At 33.0% G+C, this 15,994-nt stretch overlaps 2 protein-coding genes across 2 annotated transcripts; both read right to left on the bottom strand.

The window, feature by feature from the left end:
• Nucleotides 1-8,815: 8,815 nt before the first annotated feature.
• On the bottom strand, nt 8,816-10,146 carry LOC145038809 (ubiquitin-like protein ATG12). The gene is made up of 5 exons (XM_078987051.1): nt 9,991-10,146; nt 9,784-9,842; nt 9,368-9,436; nt 9,211-9,273; nt 8,816-9,125 (listed from the first exon to the last, which is right to left on the bottom strand). Exons 1-5 carry the CDS (start codon nt 10,022-10,024, stop codon nt 9,066-9,068), a joined length of 285 nt encoding a protein of 94 aa, XP_078843177.1. The 5' UTR covers nt 10,025-10,146; the 3' UTR covers nt 8,816-9,065.
• A 4,385-nt stretch (nt 10,147-14,531) lies between these two features.
• Nucleotides 14,532-15,635, bottom strand: LOC145040136 (secreted RxLR effector protein 161-like). Its single transcript, XM_078988112.1, has 3 exons — nt 15,288-15,635; nt 15,072-15,245; nt 14,532-14,606 (listed from the first exon to the last, which is right to left on the bottom strand). Exons 1-3 carry the CDS (start codon nt 15,633-15,635, stop codon nt 14,532-14,534), a joined length of 597 nt encoding a protein of 198 aa, XP_078844238.1.
• Between the last annotated feature and the right edge of the window lie 359 nt (nt 15,636-15,994).

Raw genomic sequence — 15,994 nt, 5'->3', positions numbered from 1 at the left:
ATTTATTAGAGGAGGTGGAAGAAGTGAAGTATGATTTCTAGTCCCATTAGTGCTCAATAAAGGGATTAGTCTTTCACCTTGATTGCCTTTTGGGATATCATCTTCATTAGGAAGCTTGTTCCTAACGATTTGGGAAGACCATAGTTGTCTAAACTAGACATTTATAAGGGAGAAATTCAAGTTATTTGATTTAAAATCCTTAATATAACACCCAATATGAAATATTAAGGCTAAGACCCAACAACCTATTTATAACTGGAAGAGGGATGCAGTAATACAAATTATAAAATAGTTGAAGGTAGGTAAATGACAATTTACCAATTTCCACCATGAAAAACGAAATATAATTAAGTTTTAATTAGATTCGAAATTCCTAGATCTTTTGAGATACATTGAACTTTCAATGGCATGTTTGAATCTCGATTGTGCCCTCTCAAGTTTGTGACTGGGATGCTGAGGATCACAAACAAGGTGTGAATAACCATGAAAATTGACTTGGTACCCTTAACTTTATCACCTAATCAATGTTCCGTTTAACCACACAGCTCCACCGATCTATAATAAATCCAAGTTACCCTTTCCCACTCTTACTAGTCCTTGTTAGCATGTCGGTTAGCCACACACATTCTACTAACGACTTGGTAAGGTACAAAGTGTAATTTCATGGGTTAACACCCATTTCACATTTTCCTAAGTAACTAAGATTGGGAATTTATAAGTGTTTAGTTACTTAGTATTTATCATTATACTTTTAATGAAGGGAGAATTATCATCCTTTCTTACCCGTTCGGCTAACGACCCTCCACCAGTCAAGGAAGCAGTGGGTGAGAGTGGACATCCATTAAACCGCCATTTTATATCCAGTAACCTTATACCCTCCCCCCCCCCCCCCCCCCCTTTATAGACCGGCTTCGTGAATAAGGCTTACTAATAGTAAGATTGACTTTATCTTATACATATCTATATAATTAAAATTATAATAATAGTATAAGAGTGTATTTTAAACACTTAAAATACTTGGTGGTTTAATCTATTAATTAAACTATACTATTAATTTAATTAAACTTAAACCATGTCTTTATGTAATTATTAACTCTTTTAATTAAACACTTTAATTAATTTAATAAAGTCCATAAAGTTTGAATTTTAACTTTTAAAATCCTAAGGTTTAATTTGGAATTAAAGTATTAGAGTCTAAGACTTTACAAATTCCAAAACTTGAGGGCAAGTTTTGAAACTATTTAAAACCTTTCATATTTATAACTTATGGGTTTAATGGACGTTAAAGTGAAGACTCTTAATTTTATGTAACTCCTTATTCATTAATAACACTTTTAAAGAAATTACTCTTAAACTTCCATAACTTGAGGACAAGTTATGGAGTCATAAAACAATTTAATAGATAAGACTTTTCATTTTGTGTAATCTTTGGCAATAATTATGAGTTTTAAAATTCATAAATATGACTTTTCATATAACTTAAAGACAAGTTACAAAAACATATTCTATGAACTTCTTTTAGATCAATATGGATTGAAAACAACTAACACATAACTTTTTATTAATCTAAATCCACTCATAAACAAGGTAACACAAAACACTTTTGGTAATCCATAACTTGAGGACAAGTTATGGAGTCCATACAATTTCATTAAGATCAAGAATTATACTAACAAACAATTTGCACATAATTCCTATGATCTACCAAAACTCGTAAGCATGAAGATTCATAATCAACAATTTTCAAGAATTCCATAAACATATATAAACTTGAAACTTTGATTATAGCACTGAAATTGGTTTAACGTAATCATTACCACATTAAAAAAAAGGTTTTATACGTCCAAAACAGTCAAAGGTAATGATTCCAGACCAATTCCTGCACCAAAACTCGAAGATATGCTGTTTAGGGGTCCAACTCGTTGAGTGCATGAACAAACTCCACGAGTTAGATGCGTTTACACTTGGACTCGTCGAGTCCCTTCATGGACTCGGTGAGTCTGTAGTGCAGACAGCACCAAAATTCATTTTTCAGCCAATTTGCATCAAGTATAAGTGAAACAAGCCTAGGCTCTGATACCACTGGTGGGTTTTGAGCATTCTAACACTCCTATGGTGTACATGCAACCCTAAATACCTTGGATCTATGTTTTCTCTATTATACATGCAAATATCAATTTTCCAAGGTATTGCTCTAACTAGCATAATATAAAGTATAAATAATATAAAATCTAGTAGAATGACATACCTCTTTGTTGGTGCTTGATTCCATGTAGCTTGAGAGCCTAATGCCCCAAGTGTGACACCTCAAATGGTTCACACAACATCAAATGCACTTGGAATAACCATGAGAGAAATCATCACTTCATGAAATCGGCCTGCCCTCCATACATAGACCTAGTGGCCAATTTTGACAAGAATGACATGCTTATATAGTGTGACACAATTAGGGTAAACCCTAATTGTCATGGCTTTCTATTTCCTTGGATCCATGTGTTCAAATACACCATGTAGCATCCATGGAGCATCCTATGGGTTTTAGCCCAACTTGATAATCCATGGAGCATTAGCCCACTATATAAGTATGTATGATTTACACAATCAACTCATATATTTAATTAGTCTTCTTTTGATCACTTAATTAATTCTAGATTAATTCTTGATCAATACTAATTAAATAACCTTATTAATATATTAATAAACCTTAAGTGTTATTTCTCTCATTTTAGTCTATCCAAACACATGATGCCATGCAACCCAAATGGACCTTGTCGGATTGGGTCAAGTATATACCAATTATAGTTATGGACTTAGACACTAATCCAACATCTATATCTAATGAGAGCTTAACAATATTTATTTACTCCATGTGTTCATAGTTTACATGATGATTCACTAGATCTTTTCTAATTCCGCACATGCAATCATAATCAACACCATTATAGGTTCTAGATGCATAAAGTTGCCTCCTTTAGGGTTTGGAATCCTCCATGTTTGATTTGGTGTCCATTTGGTGAAAGTTTAATGCTTTAAGTTGATGTTAGATTCTTTTAAGTCTTTCAAAGTCATCAGGTTAATGAATTTATGGGTCTAGCATCGATTAGGACTTAGATCTATGGTTTGGACCTTTGGGATAAGCCTTAAGTGCTTAATGGTAAAAGTTGGCTTAATATAGTAGTACATTGGGTGTACAAGTCTATACGCGCAACGTACAGCTGGGTACGCCCCGCGTACTCTACCAGGAGGGTTTGGCCTTTGGGGATTCGTGTTGGGCTTCCTTTTTGTGCTTGGGTGTTTAAATTCTTAATGGGCCATCTTAGTATGAGTGTCTTGGACTAGGAATTTTGGTTGGGCTTTAGGGTAAGGCCCATGTAACGGGTTTGGGCCCAATTTGGAATATTGGGCCATAATTGGGCCTTGGTTGGTTATTTGAATTTTGGGCGTTTCAGGCTATAAGTTTGGGCCTTGGTCTTGGATCAAGCTAGGTTAGGAGTAAAATGGTATTTTTACCCCGAGTATGGATTTATGGTTATGGTTTGGAACCCAATTGGTAATTGGGTGTTATTTTGTTTTTTACAATTCAGGGCCAGCAGCCAGAGATCGTTTGTGTGATTCATCGGTGCAAGGTGAGTCTCCTAACTGGGTTTAATGGGTCGAAGACACCAATATCGACCCATGGTTTTATTTTAGGAAGCTAGATATCTATTTGACTCTTGCGTATGTTGTATGATGATATGTTTACCGGGCAAGTACCAATGCCAGGTGAGGCCTGAGGAGGTTCTCATATGTTAAATTATCAGTATGTGTCTTATGATTTATGGGCGAGGCCTAATGTCGAGCGGGGCTCGATGACTATATGGAATGTTATCGTCTTTGCAATTATTGCATGTGTTAGTAGGTTACATGTTTATATGATTATATCGTTATATGATTATGTGAGTATCGGGTGAGGCCCAATGTCATGCAAGGCCTGGGGAATGATAGATTTGTTATCTGAGCAAAGCTCGATGCCCGGTGCGACCCTAGGCCAAGTAGGACTCGAGACTGGGCGAGGCCCGACGGAGGGCGAGGGCCTAGTATGTGATTTGTGTGTGTGGTATGTGGTATCTGTTGGATTAGGTTTCTAAGCCCATAACTATAATTGGTATGTACTTGACCCGAGAGTAGCATGGGCCATTTAGGTTGCATATCACCACAACAATTTGATAGGATGGACTTTTGAGAAGAGGTTATTTATGATTTATTAATATATTATAACTTCTAATATATTAATATGAAATCATATTATTTAATTAGTATTGATCAAGAATTAATTTAGAATTAATTTAGTGATCAAAAGGGACTAATTAAATGTAAGGGGATTGATTTGGTAAATCAATTATTCTTATGGTGTGGGCTTATGGTTATTTAGGATGGGTTAAACCAATATGGTAGTCTATGGATAGTCCATGGAGGTTTTAACTCATGGATCCTAAGTAAGATGAAAAGTCATTCATATTAGGGTTTACATGGATGTAACCCTAATCCTAGCCACACTATATAAGAAGACCCTAGGCTACTAAAATAGATACCTAGTGATCTTTGGAAGACTATAACTGATTTTTAGTGTGAATAAACTCTCTTAAAAGTCATCCTTTGTCTAAGGTGTGTTGTGAACCATTTGAGGTGTCACACTTGGGGAACTAAGTTCTTAAAGGCCAAAACTACAAGCTACGACAAAGAGGTAACTCTATAACTCAATTATATGTTGTTTATATCAATTGTATGTTAGTTGTTGGCTTAAAGATTTGGATACAATATCGCATATATAATTAGAGAAAACATAGATCCAAAGCTTTTAGGGTTATATGTACACCATAGAATATTGTAGTATACCAAAATCCATTAGTGGTATCAGAGTCATGGGTTGTTTTCTATTATATTTGATGCAAATGTGTTATTTTTCAAAGCTAAAAAACTGTCTGACAGCCCTACTCGACGACTCCAAACTTGAACTCGACGAGTAGGATGAATTTTGTCATGGACTCGTCAAGTGTAGTAAGGGGCTCGACAAGTTAGCTGTCCAGACAGCAGATTTTCGAGTTTTGAAGGCCTGTTGTGGATTAGGATCATTACCACAAAATGTTTATGTTAATAAAATTTGATTTTTTTGCTATGGTACTGATTTCTCATCCAAATAAAAGATAATTGTCATAGTTTCAAGATTTGTATTAGTATATATGTTAGGCTAATTTCTTGAAATGTGTTTGGTATGAATTATCTTGTACTTGTGAGTTTATTTAGATCATGAATAAATTATTTGATAATTTTGTTACTTAAAAATATGTTCCAATTGCCTTAATGAAATCCATAACTTGTCCTCAAGGTATGGAAAATGAAAAGGTTTCTTTTAAAAGGTTATTAAAACTCATATGTTATGGAAAATGAAAGGTATTATTTTTAAGAGTTATTTTTTAAAATGGTTTTAAAATCTTCCATAACTTGTCCTCAAGGTATGGAACTTGAAAAGTTTTTCATAAATGTTTTTATGGACTCCATAACTTGTCCTCAAGTTATGGAAAATCAAGAGTCTTTTCATAAGACCAATATTAAACTCATAAGTTATGAAACCAAAAGTTCTGAAAACGTTTTAAAATTTTCCCTCAAGTTTTGGAATTTGTAAATGTAAAGTCTAACCTTTGAAACACTTAATTCCAAACCCTAAAAAATTTAAAAGTTTAAAATTCAACCCTTATACTATTATAATATTATAGGCTTAATATATATATATATATATATATATATATATATATATATATATATATATATATATATATATATATGTATGTATAAGAACAAAGTCAGTCTTACTGTTAGTAGGCCTCATTCACAAAGCCGGTTTATAAGGTTACTGCCTATAAAATGGCAGTTTAATAGGTGTCTACTCTCACCCATTGCTTCCTTGACTGGTGGAGGGTCGTTAGCCGAACGGGTAGGATAGGACACCAATTCTCATTATAAGTATAATGATAACTATAAAGTAACTAAACTTTATTATGATTCTCAATCTTAGTTACTTTAGGAAAAATGTGAATATGGTGCTATCCCATGAAATTGCACGTTACACCTTGTTAAGTCGTTAGTGAAGCGTGTGTGGTTAACCGACACACTAATCTGGGACTGACAGTTCGTGGTAAAGGGTAGCTTGATGTTAATCATAGATCAATGGAGCATGTGTGGTTAATCGTCACATTGATTAGGTGGTTGTAGCATTGGGTGTACCAAGCTAATTTGCATGGTTCACCTTGTTTGTGATCCTGAGCATCCCAGTCACAAACTTGAAGGAAACAATCGAGATTTAAACATACCATTGAAAAGTTCAATGAATCTCAAAGGATCTAGGAATTTGAAACCAATTAAAACTTAATAATCAATTTCATTTTTCATGGTGGAAATTGCAAAATTGGTAAATCGTCATTTACCTACCTTCTAATATTTTAAAATTTGATTACGACATCCCTCTTCCGACTTGTAAAATATTGTGTTGGGTCCTAGCCTTAATATTTCATTTGGGTGTTATATTAAGGACTTAAATCAGCTAACTTGAATTTCTCCCTTGTAGATGTCTAGTTCAGACAACTATGGTCTTCCCACATCTTTTTGAATAAGCTTTCCTCTTGAAGATGATGTTCCACGATTGGATCGTGGAAGTGGAAATCATACTTCACTTCTTCCACCTCCTTCAATTATTCTCCCTAACCCACAAGCTCAAGGATTTGAAAATTTCAATGTCACTCAAGCCCTACTTGCAATGAAACATTAAGATGGAAGGTCTATGTGTACTCACGTCTTATAGATGAAGTCACATATTGACAGGATGAGAGTATTGGATGTCGTTGTCTCGAGGAAGTTGGCTGTTGACTGGGTTCTTCAATTACTACCCGAGTCATATAGTGAGTTCATTAAGGACTAATATGTGACAGACCACGGCATGACCCTTATTGATCTTACATATTTGCTTGTTGTTGTTGAATCAACAATGATTTGGCACACTGGAAAAACAAATTTGATTGGAAGATCTACTTCTCAAACTTCCATGGACATTGACAATGGTAACATTGGAAATCCAGAAAAGATTTCTCTTCCCAATGGAAAGGGATCGACCATAGTCAACCTAGTTGACCAAATGGTAAAGAGAAATGCTAAGTCTGACATTGACAATGGTAACATTGCATTTTGATGTTTTGTAGGATCATGCAAAAGGAAGGAAGCTTAAAGGAAGAGTATGTTGAATCTGGTCGCGAATATGGATTTCAATCGCATGGTTCGATGATCGGATTTTTGAGCTGTTGCTTAAGAGTTATGATAGATTTCTTAGAAATATGTCGTAACATAGTTTTCATTTGTAATTGCATTGTAAGGAAAAGTTTTTCCGCATTTTATAAATAAATAAAATTTTGTTTTTATTTTTATTATATCTCCTTGTAATGGCATTTGTGAAAATTGATGTTTATATGTTTTCATGTTAGCAATATGAATTTGATTCTTTCATTTGTGGTAGTGTCGAGAATTTTCCAAATAAGGAAAGATTCTCATCACCCAAGTTTCAGTTGGATAGAAACTTGGAATCATGCAACTTGTAGTGTGTGATGAATGAGAACCTTTGTCTTTGGGAAATTAAGAATAATTCCTTGTTCACATGAATATGTGAGTCAAGTGAAGGACTAGGAGATTAGATACACTTGGTTGTGCGCTGGTCAGGTCCACCACAAAGATCGATAAGACTATTCGTCATGATTTACTAAAATTTAGTAAATATGGTTATGCTTACAAGATTAAGTATAATTCTTAATCATTAAAAAGGTTTCAATACATGGCAGAACGAATGAGAAGAATCAAATTAGGCAGAAAGATAAAAGTTTCTCCAATCTGAAAAGATGGGAGAGTATTTAAGTACCGTGTTTTATTATCATCTTAATGATTATGGAAAAACCATATCACAACTGATCCTCTAAGGATACCTTATTGCATTTGTATGACTAAGAAGTGAAATCGTAATTATTGAAATGGTTAAATCAAGAAGATGAATCATACTTCTTTTCAAAACAAGTCTTGGAGTCATACTCCAAGATTGTAACCTTGAGTGACATAATCTTAAGAAAGGTTTATAACACTTGTCAAATGTAGAGTAAAATATTTTTGCTCTTATGCATTTGAAATTTGTAAGTTGTGATGTCTTAAAAAGGACAAAAATCAACTAAAACCAATTGTGTGAAGTGTTTATCTTGATGAGAATCCGCACTAATTCTTGAATATCTATTATTTGTCACAAAATAACCATAATTTTATACACAAACCATAGATTAATCATCATTAACTAAATACATCGTTAACTAGTTTCACAAACTAAAGATGTTATAAGGCTGAATGATATGCCACATATGATGGAGCGGGAAGGGAGAAACATGGAGGGCAGTACCGGAAGGGAATACTGCCCACCCTTTAGGTACCGCAACAATCTATCTATGCACGGTCAGTCTACTATATATTCCATCCTTCATCAAAACCGCATCACATGTTGTAAAATATAGCTTCGGTACTTGTACATCTTGCTATAGTTGACCGGATAAGAATAATGTTTTACTAGTGGTTGATGTGGGGCAAAAGGGTCAAGTGGAAAAAATGGCTAATGAGCAAAGGGGAAAGAGGATATTTCACTTCACATGTTCATTTATTTTGCATTCCATTTTGATTGGCTCTTAGCTTAGTGCTAACAAAAGAAAGCATCTTCCCTAGTTTTGTTATCATTTTCTGTTTTACAATCATTACATCAATATATAGAAAGTTCCCTTCCTCTACAATCCATTGTTCATTTACATTCATCACTGTTACATTGAATTCTTCCTTGCTAACCCCTATTGAAGTATTAGGAAATTCTTTTGAATTATGATACGAGTTGATCAAACATTTTACAAATTTCATCTTCTTAAAACAACTATGAATACAAGCAAGAAGATTACCTAAATTTACCAAATGTAGTTCCCAATCAATGAATTATTATTTATTACATCTGTAAATTATCAACTTTAGCCCCAAGCCATAGAACACGCATAGTTCACCACCAATTTGCCATCAAATCCAAAATTCTGCAGCATTTTGTAATAACAATTTATCTTTTACCTATTAGACAAAAAATGGGACATGAACTAGATGCAGATAAAAGAAGCTTACATCATACAGATCATTCACTAGTTCATCTGGACTTGGAGAAAAGGCACTGTTCACATACACAAACTGAAATATAAAAAAAAGAACCCAATTTAGTAGGCATGCTCATGGATTTTCAAATTTGAAGCTGATGAAGTGATGATTATAGCAACTTACTAACCAGAGTTTCCCTGTGAAGCTGGCGACAAAGAAAATCAATCACCTTAGAAAATCTATCAGTTCCAGCAATCTGAAAATTCAAGAAACAGTTTCAGGTAAAAAGTATAGTTCTTGATCATCTAAACGCAAACGAAAACTTGAGCTGAATCTAACAACTTATTGTTGTGGATACCTTTTAAGTGTCTCATTTATACAAGTAAACAAAGACAAATCATCGGTCATACTTCATACATCATAATCATCAACTCTATTCGCATAAGAGATATGATCATACTATTACTAACGTGCATATAAGATGAACTAGGGTTTCGAAAAACGATTTCGTACACTCCAAACAAGAAGTGCTGAGATGTGATGACAATCGCACTTAGCGTACGGGATATAAACCAAAATCAATTTGATTAAAGTGAAAATTACCTTGAATTTGGCTTGTTTGAGAATCGGAGCATCACCGGTGGCTCTCAGATGTACAACGACTGTGTATCAAAGCCGATGAAGAACAAACAAGATTAAACCTAATCAATCATATTTTGTGAATAGTACAAGACAATGAAACTAAAACCTAACAAGGAAAATGATCAAATCTGGTATTCGAGAAATTGATTTTGATCATACTCAGCTAACCTTTACGAGAAGCAATCGGAGAATCGGAAGCCATAGAAACAGTTTCTTCCGAAGTAGAAATGTGTAAAAACTTGAATTTTTGCCCGGAATCACCTATTGGGCCTCATCTGGGCTCCTTTCGATTTAGGCGAAAATATGTGTCTGATTTTAGGGATACATTTTTTTGTTATATATTTTGTAATATATCAATTATGAAATTCAAAAAAATTGTAAAGTTGTTATTATTTTTTTTTTACGAAATTTTTAAACAGTGAAAAAGTACTTGGAGTCTTCGTAAGATAACATCATTTTGTAATATATGAATAGTTTTGCAACACAATTGTGAAATATGATTTTTCGTGAAAAACAAATTGTGTAAACTATTCGTAAACAATTCCACAGTTCACAGCCGACCAAAAACATAATTGATTGTCATTTGTTATTGATAAAAAATATTATTATATTAAAAGTCAAATCATATGATAGTCATTTTTTAATCATTGATTTTTATCTAAAAAGAAGAAGAATAACAAAGGCATTTTTTAATTCACTATGCCAAATCATTATTACATGTTCTATTTATGATGTTCAATTTATTTATGCCATGTAGTCTCATTACTGACTTCTTAATTTATTTGTATACTCATTATTTTAATGTATAATATTTATAAAACAAAAAGTATATTCAATTATGTATGACTTAACTGGTATTAGCATGTTTAGCATCGTATAAAATTACATTTACGCCTTGTTCCCGAGTTCAACTTAAGGAGAAAAATGGGAGGATACGGAGGGAAAGTGAGGGGTGTCGAAGGAAAATCGTGTTCCCAAGTTTCATTAATGGAAGGAAAGTAAGGGGAGGGGAAGGATTTTAAAGTCATATTTTCCTTCCAAATTTTCCTTCCAAATTGGGCGGATTTGGGAAGAAAGTGAGGGGAAGGATAATTTTAAGTTGTATTTTCTTTTTCCTTCTAACTCGAGAACACAAAAACTAAAAATTTTACTTTCCTTTCCTTTCATTTCCTTCGAACTCGGGAACACAGAATAGAATATTTTATTTCTCTTCCCTTTCTTTCTGTCAAAGTTTTCCCTTCCTTTCCTTTAACGAAGTTACATAAAAACTTGAGAACAAAGCGTAAGGGTTAAACTCTCTCAACAGGCCCATGATGCAGCCATCATAAGGTCATCAAATAAGAGATAATCACATGGCGTAATATCATGTGCTTATGTTCAAAACAACTAAATGCCATCAATTTCTTAGATAAGAAACAATTCCAATATTTAAAAAAAAAAAAAAAACAATTAAAGCAACATATCGTTAAATAAGAAATTAGTTTTTTTTATAAACCGCAAATAATTATTTTTCTGTTCTTACCTTGGATTGAACTCAGTATTTTCTAATTAGTTAGTTTAAAACATTCATATTAGTCAAATGGATTAGCGGACTAGCCTGAACTTATAAAAAATTAGTTAAGAGACAAACACAAGGGATAATGTGATTCTTATATGGCGAGATCTTATTGGAACTTCATGTTTCCTCATTAACTCCATCACGTTTCAAACTTCTCTACATTGTGTATGTAAAAGTTCGACTATGTTTCAATTAATTCTTAAGCGCTATCCAACTGACTAAAAGGCGTCTATCTATTAATTCATACATAGATAATGAGCAAAACAATAGCAAATGATAAAATTTTAACACTTTGAAGAGTTTGTATCTTAATAGAAACTATCATATCATACTATATTATAAATGAAATATTTTTCCTTTTATCACATTCATTTGAAACTCTCATGTATTTTTCCTTTCACCACATTTATTTGAAACTCCCATGACTTTTCAGCTTCTTTCTAATAATAATTATAAATTGTTTAATAAGGTTAAATAAATATCAAACCTAAAGTATAATCATAAATATACTAAATTTTAATTTTAAAATAATATACTTATTTCTATTTATATAGTTATATCTTTAATGTTATACTTAATTTATTAGATTTAATATATTGTTGTATATATAAACTATTATCAGTTTAAAGCTACAAGTTTTGAACAGTTTGGACAAAATACTTAAAATTTTAATTTAAATATAATATTACAATGTCAACTTAAATATAAATTTCAGTTACATTTAAAAACTCAAAGAATATTTTGTAAATAGTTAAAAGTGATAAATTGTAGTGATAAATGTAAAAACTAAATTGTAATCTCAATTTAACTAAAATATTTCTAAAAAATATTTTTATAATCGTTAAAAGTTTTCAAATAAGTAACATAAAATAAATTACAATAACAATAGTTAAAATAACTCTATATAAATGATTATATTGTTACTTTTAAAATCGAAAAACAATGTTTAATGTTTTAAATAATTATAATGATAGAAATTAAAATACTAAGTAAAATAAGTTTTAAAAAATTAATTAACAATAACAAGAACTACAAATAACACTAAACTATATACTTATATTTAATTTTATTCATGTGTAACTCATGGATATAAGTAATTCAAGCGATTGAAATTATACAGTTATAATAGATGTATATATTATCATATAATTCAAATTAATTAATATATTATATCAATGTAGTATATATGAATTATTATATCAAATTTAACAACAACGTTATTGCTATATATATATATATATATATATATATATATATATATATATATATATATATATATATATATATATATATATATATATATATATATATATATATATATATATTTGTAAAGACTTCAACTATATATGTGTTCTACGTAACGCACGGGCATTCGCCTAGTTTTACCAATAATTCGTGTTGTATTAATCATATTAACATGTTTTATTTTGATATTGGTTGTATTTACGAGCTTTATTATGATATAACTCATATTATTAATTTTTTAAAATTCTACAATTAGCAATTTAGGGTCTCGATTAATCCCTTAACATCAGTCCATCGACTAGCAAACGTCGAGCATCTCTTACAGCCTTGATAAGGTCTAACAATCAAAGTACCAAATGCAGTTGTATTAGGTTTACAATCCTTCCTAACCATTTGAAAAATCACTAAGGGGGTCGATTGATAGTTGTTGACTAAGTTAGAGACTAATCGGGTTTGAAGCTCTGATTGCATCTGTCTCTTACTGAAGCCATGTTGTTTGATTATGTATCTGATTGTATGTGTTGAATGTTGAAAATGACAATTTTACCCTTCTATTCTGTTTTTTATTAAATAAAACGTATATGGGATTGTTCTACTATTTTGTAAAAGTAACTCATAATCACATAAAAATTATTTCCCTATCAACATTAAACAATCATATATAGATACAAGTATGATCACATTCAGTCCATATCCAATTAATTTTACTTATTTAACAATTGGTATAAATAAGTAAAAGATTGTTGGTTAAACCACCACGAACACCTCTGTAAAAAAACATATTGTGTGGTATTACTTGTTCTTAAGTGCAATTGAAATCATTATACTTGAAATTGCATATGGATCACCTTATAAATTTCTCAAAGTTGATAGTCGTTAACAATTCGAAAACAATTCACAAAATAAGTATTAGTTTATGCTCTAAAAATAAAATTTTCGCATTAAGTATACTTGAGAGCTTTAGATAAGTAATTTGATTATATTATGTTCACCTGATTTTCGTGAATATAAAGAACATCCAAAACAAAGATCGTATGAGGAAGTTACGCCCGCTTGAGTATTTATCTGATTTTTCTAAGATGAACTCTGAACTGCTTCATTTGGAATAGCTATGAACTTCATAAATTGTTTTGAACTCAGACTGTGATCTATAATTTGATTTCATTTTTATAACATTTTACATCTCGAGCAAAAACAAATTCGTGCAATCTATCGAATTTGAAGTAAGTAATCGTGAAATTTTAAATGCCATTTGTCGAAGTTCTGTATATTGAAATTGAATTTAGTCTGCATTTTTGGAATCAACACATTTGAGATACTTATTACTTATCAGGCACTTTCAGAAGTGACATCACAATTTAGCCACAATCATGACATCACCGTAAATACCAATGTCACATACATACTTTTACTATTACGTTCAAGCATTTTCCTTCAAAATAATTGGTTGGTACACTTCATCTTCCTTTTTCCCACAAGAATTCACTTCATATATGTCTCTCATCATTTTCTAGTCTCTCTCTCAATCTTGGCTAAGAAGCATCATCGAAGGAAGTACCTCCAGCCACCGAAAAAGGGCGACAACCCCTCCTCCTCTTAAGTAACACCACCCAAACACTCCGTGGATCACTGCCCCTTCTCTCTTTCTTTTCTTCTATGTGTGCTACCAAGAACATATCGGAGGTGTGTTTTTTTTGGTGACCAACAAGAGGCAACAGCCTCTCTTTCTTCTATTTTTTTGTCGATCAAAACAGCAGCCAAGTACCTCCCCCCCCCCCCCCCCGGGTTACATGTTGTTGATGCTACTTTGTTCCCTTTGGTTTTTGTTGTTGTCGACGATGAGGAATAAACCCACAATAGGGCTGGCTAGAGAGAGATGATGCTCATATCTACCTTTTCGGTCCATCTATTCCTCCCCCTCCATTCCACGTTGTTGTTGCCGAAAAAGAAAGAAGAACCGGAGAGGTGTTAGATCAGGCCCCTGTAAAGATCAAAAGTAGTATACCCAAATAAAGTAAAACACAGAATTGCAGGGAAAGATTCCTAGTTTTATCCCTCTATTTCTGATAATCAAAACAAAGACTTGCAAGCTTTTAAATAACAAAACAACACAAAGTAACTGCAAAGCTAAAAATTGAATAAACGTGTGCTCCTAACTAGGTGGCAACTAAGCCACTTATTCCTATTGACAAGGTCAATTAAAGACCAAGTCAGAATTATTTTTTCTTCCACATACTTCCCCTTAATTTTGAACTTTGTCCTCGAGCCTTATAACTCCCAAAAGGTCTCTCATCTCTAAGAACTTGAGTCTTGGCAAAGCTTTTGTCAAGGGATGTTCTCTTTGTTCCTCACCACTGATGTGTTTCACATCAATTTGCTTCCTTTCAATACAACCCCGTATGAAATGAAACTTAGTGTCAATGTGCTTGCTCCTCCCATGAAAAACTGGGTTCTGCATAAGGGCTATGGCTGATTTGTTGTCTACATACATCCTGACACTTTGTTCCTTCCAGCCAGTTAGCTCCTTCAGCAAACTTCTTAACCAGAGTGCTTGGCATGCTGTTGCGGTTGCAGCCATGAATTCTGCTTCACACGAAGACAAGGCTACAATTTGTTGTTTCTGGGACGATCATGTTATTGGATTCCCAGAAAAATAAAACACCATCCCTGTTGTGCCTTTTCTGCCATCAACATCCATTCCATAGCTGCTATCACTGAATCCAATCAACTTTTTGTCTCCACCCTTCTTGTATACTAGACCATAGTTGATTGTCCCTTTTAGGTACCTTAAAATGTGTTTAACTGCCTTAAGGTGGCTCTCCTTAGGTGACTCCATGTACCTGCTCACTACTCCAATTGAGTAGCTCAAATACGGTCTTGAGTGAATGAGGTAACGGAGGCTGCTAATCAGGCATCGGTAATCAGTGGCATTGACTGGCACTCCATCTTCATCTTTTGTTAGAGGAAGCCTTGGTTCCACTGGGTATTTTGATAGGTTACAATCTCCCATGCGTGCTATTTGTTATATCTTCTTAGCATACCCGGTTTGACTGATTGTGATACCTCCATGCCCTTGTCGGACTTCTATCCCCAGGTAATAGGATAGACTTCCCATATCACTCATGTCAAAATTCTTTAGCATCCGCATTTTGAATTCAGCCACCAGCTCCTCACTTGTACCTATCACGATTAGGTCGTCCACATAAACACCCACAATCAAGGTGTTATTTGATTTCTGGAGCTTGTATACAACACCTTCCTGTGGGCACCTTTGGAATCCTATCTCTTTCAAAGTCTTGTCAAGTCGATCATTCCAAGCTCCTGGTGCTTGTCGCAAGCCATAAAGCGCTTTGTTGAGCTTGTAGACCA

The sequence above is a fragment of the Lactuca saligna genome, chromosome 4 (genome assembly GCF_052625555.1).
Source record: "Lactuca saligna cultivar CGN05327 chromosome 4, ASM5262555v1, whole genome shotgun sequence".
Lineage (NCBI taxonomy): Eukaryota > Viridiplantae > Streptophyta > Magnoliopsida > Asterales > Asteraceae > Lactuca > Lactuca saligna.
The sequence above is the reverse complement of the archived record's forward strand: the minus strand, read 5'-3'. Positions and strand labels throughout refer to the sequence as shown.

Bases quoted from the DNA above. Each gene is read 5' to 3' on its own strand.
- LOC145038809 (XM_078987051.1), bottom strand. From the start codon at position 10,024: ATGGCTTCCGATTCTCCGATTGCTTCTCGTAAAG. The intron at 9,843-9,990 runs GTTAGCTGAGTA...TTTGATACACAG, and splicing joins TCCGATTGCTTCTCGTAAAG to TCGTTGTACATCTGAGAGCC. The intron at 9,126-9,210 runs GTAAGCTTCTTT...AAAATGCTGCAG, and splicing joins TAGTGAATGATCTGTATGAT to AATTTTGGATTTGATGGCAA.
- LOC145040136 (XM_078988112.1), bottom strand. From the start codon at position 15,635: ATGGGAGATTGTAACCTATCAAAATACCCAGTGGAACCAAGGCTTCCT. The intron at 15,246-15,287 runs GTGTTTTATTTT...TGATCGTCCCAG, and splicing joins GAAAAGGCACAACAGGGATG to AAACAACAAATTGTAGCCTT. The intron at 14,607-15,071 runs GTTTTTCATGGG...TGATCTTTACAG, and splicing joins TAGCCCTTATGCAGAACCCA to GGGCCTGATCTAACACCTCT.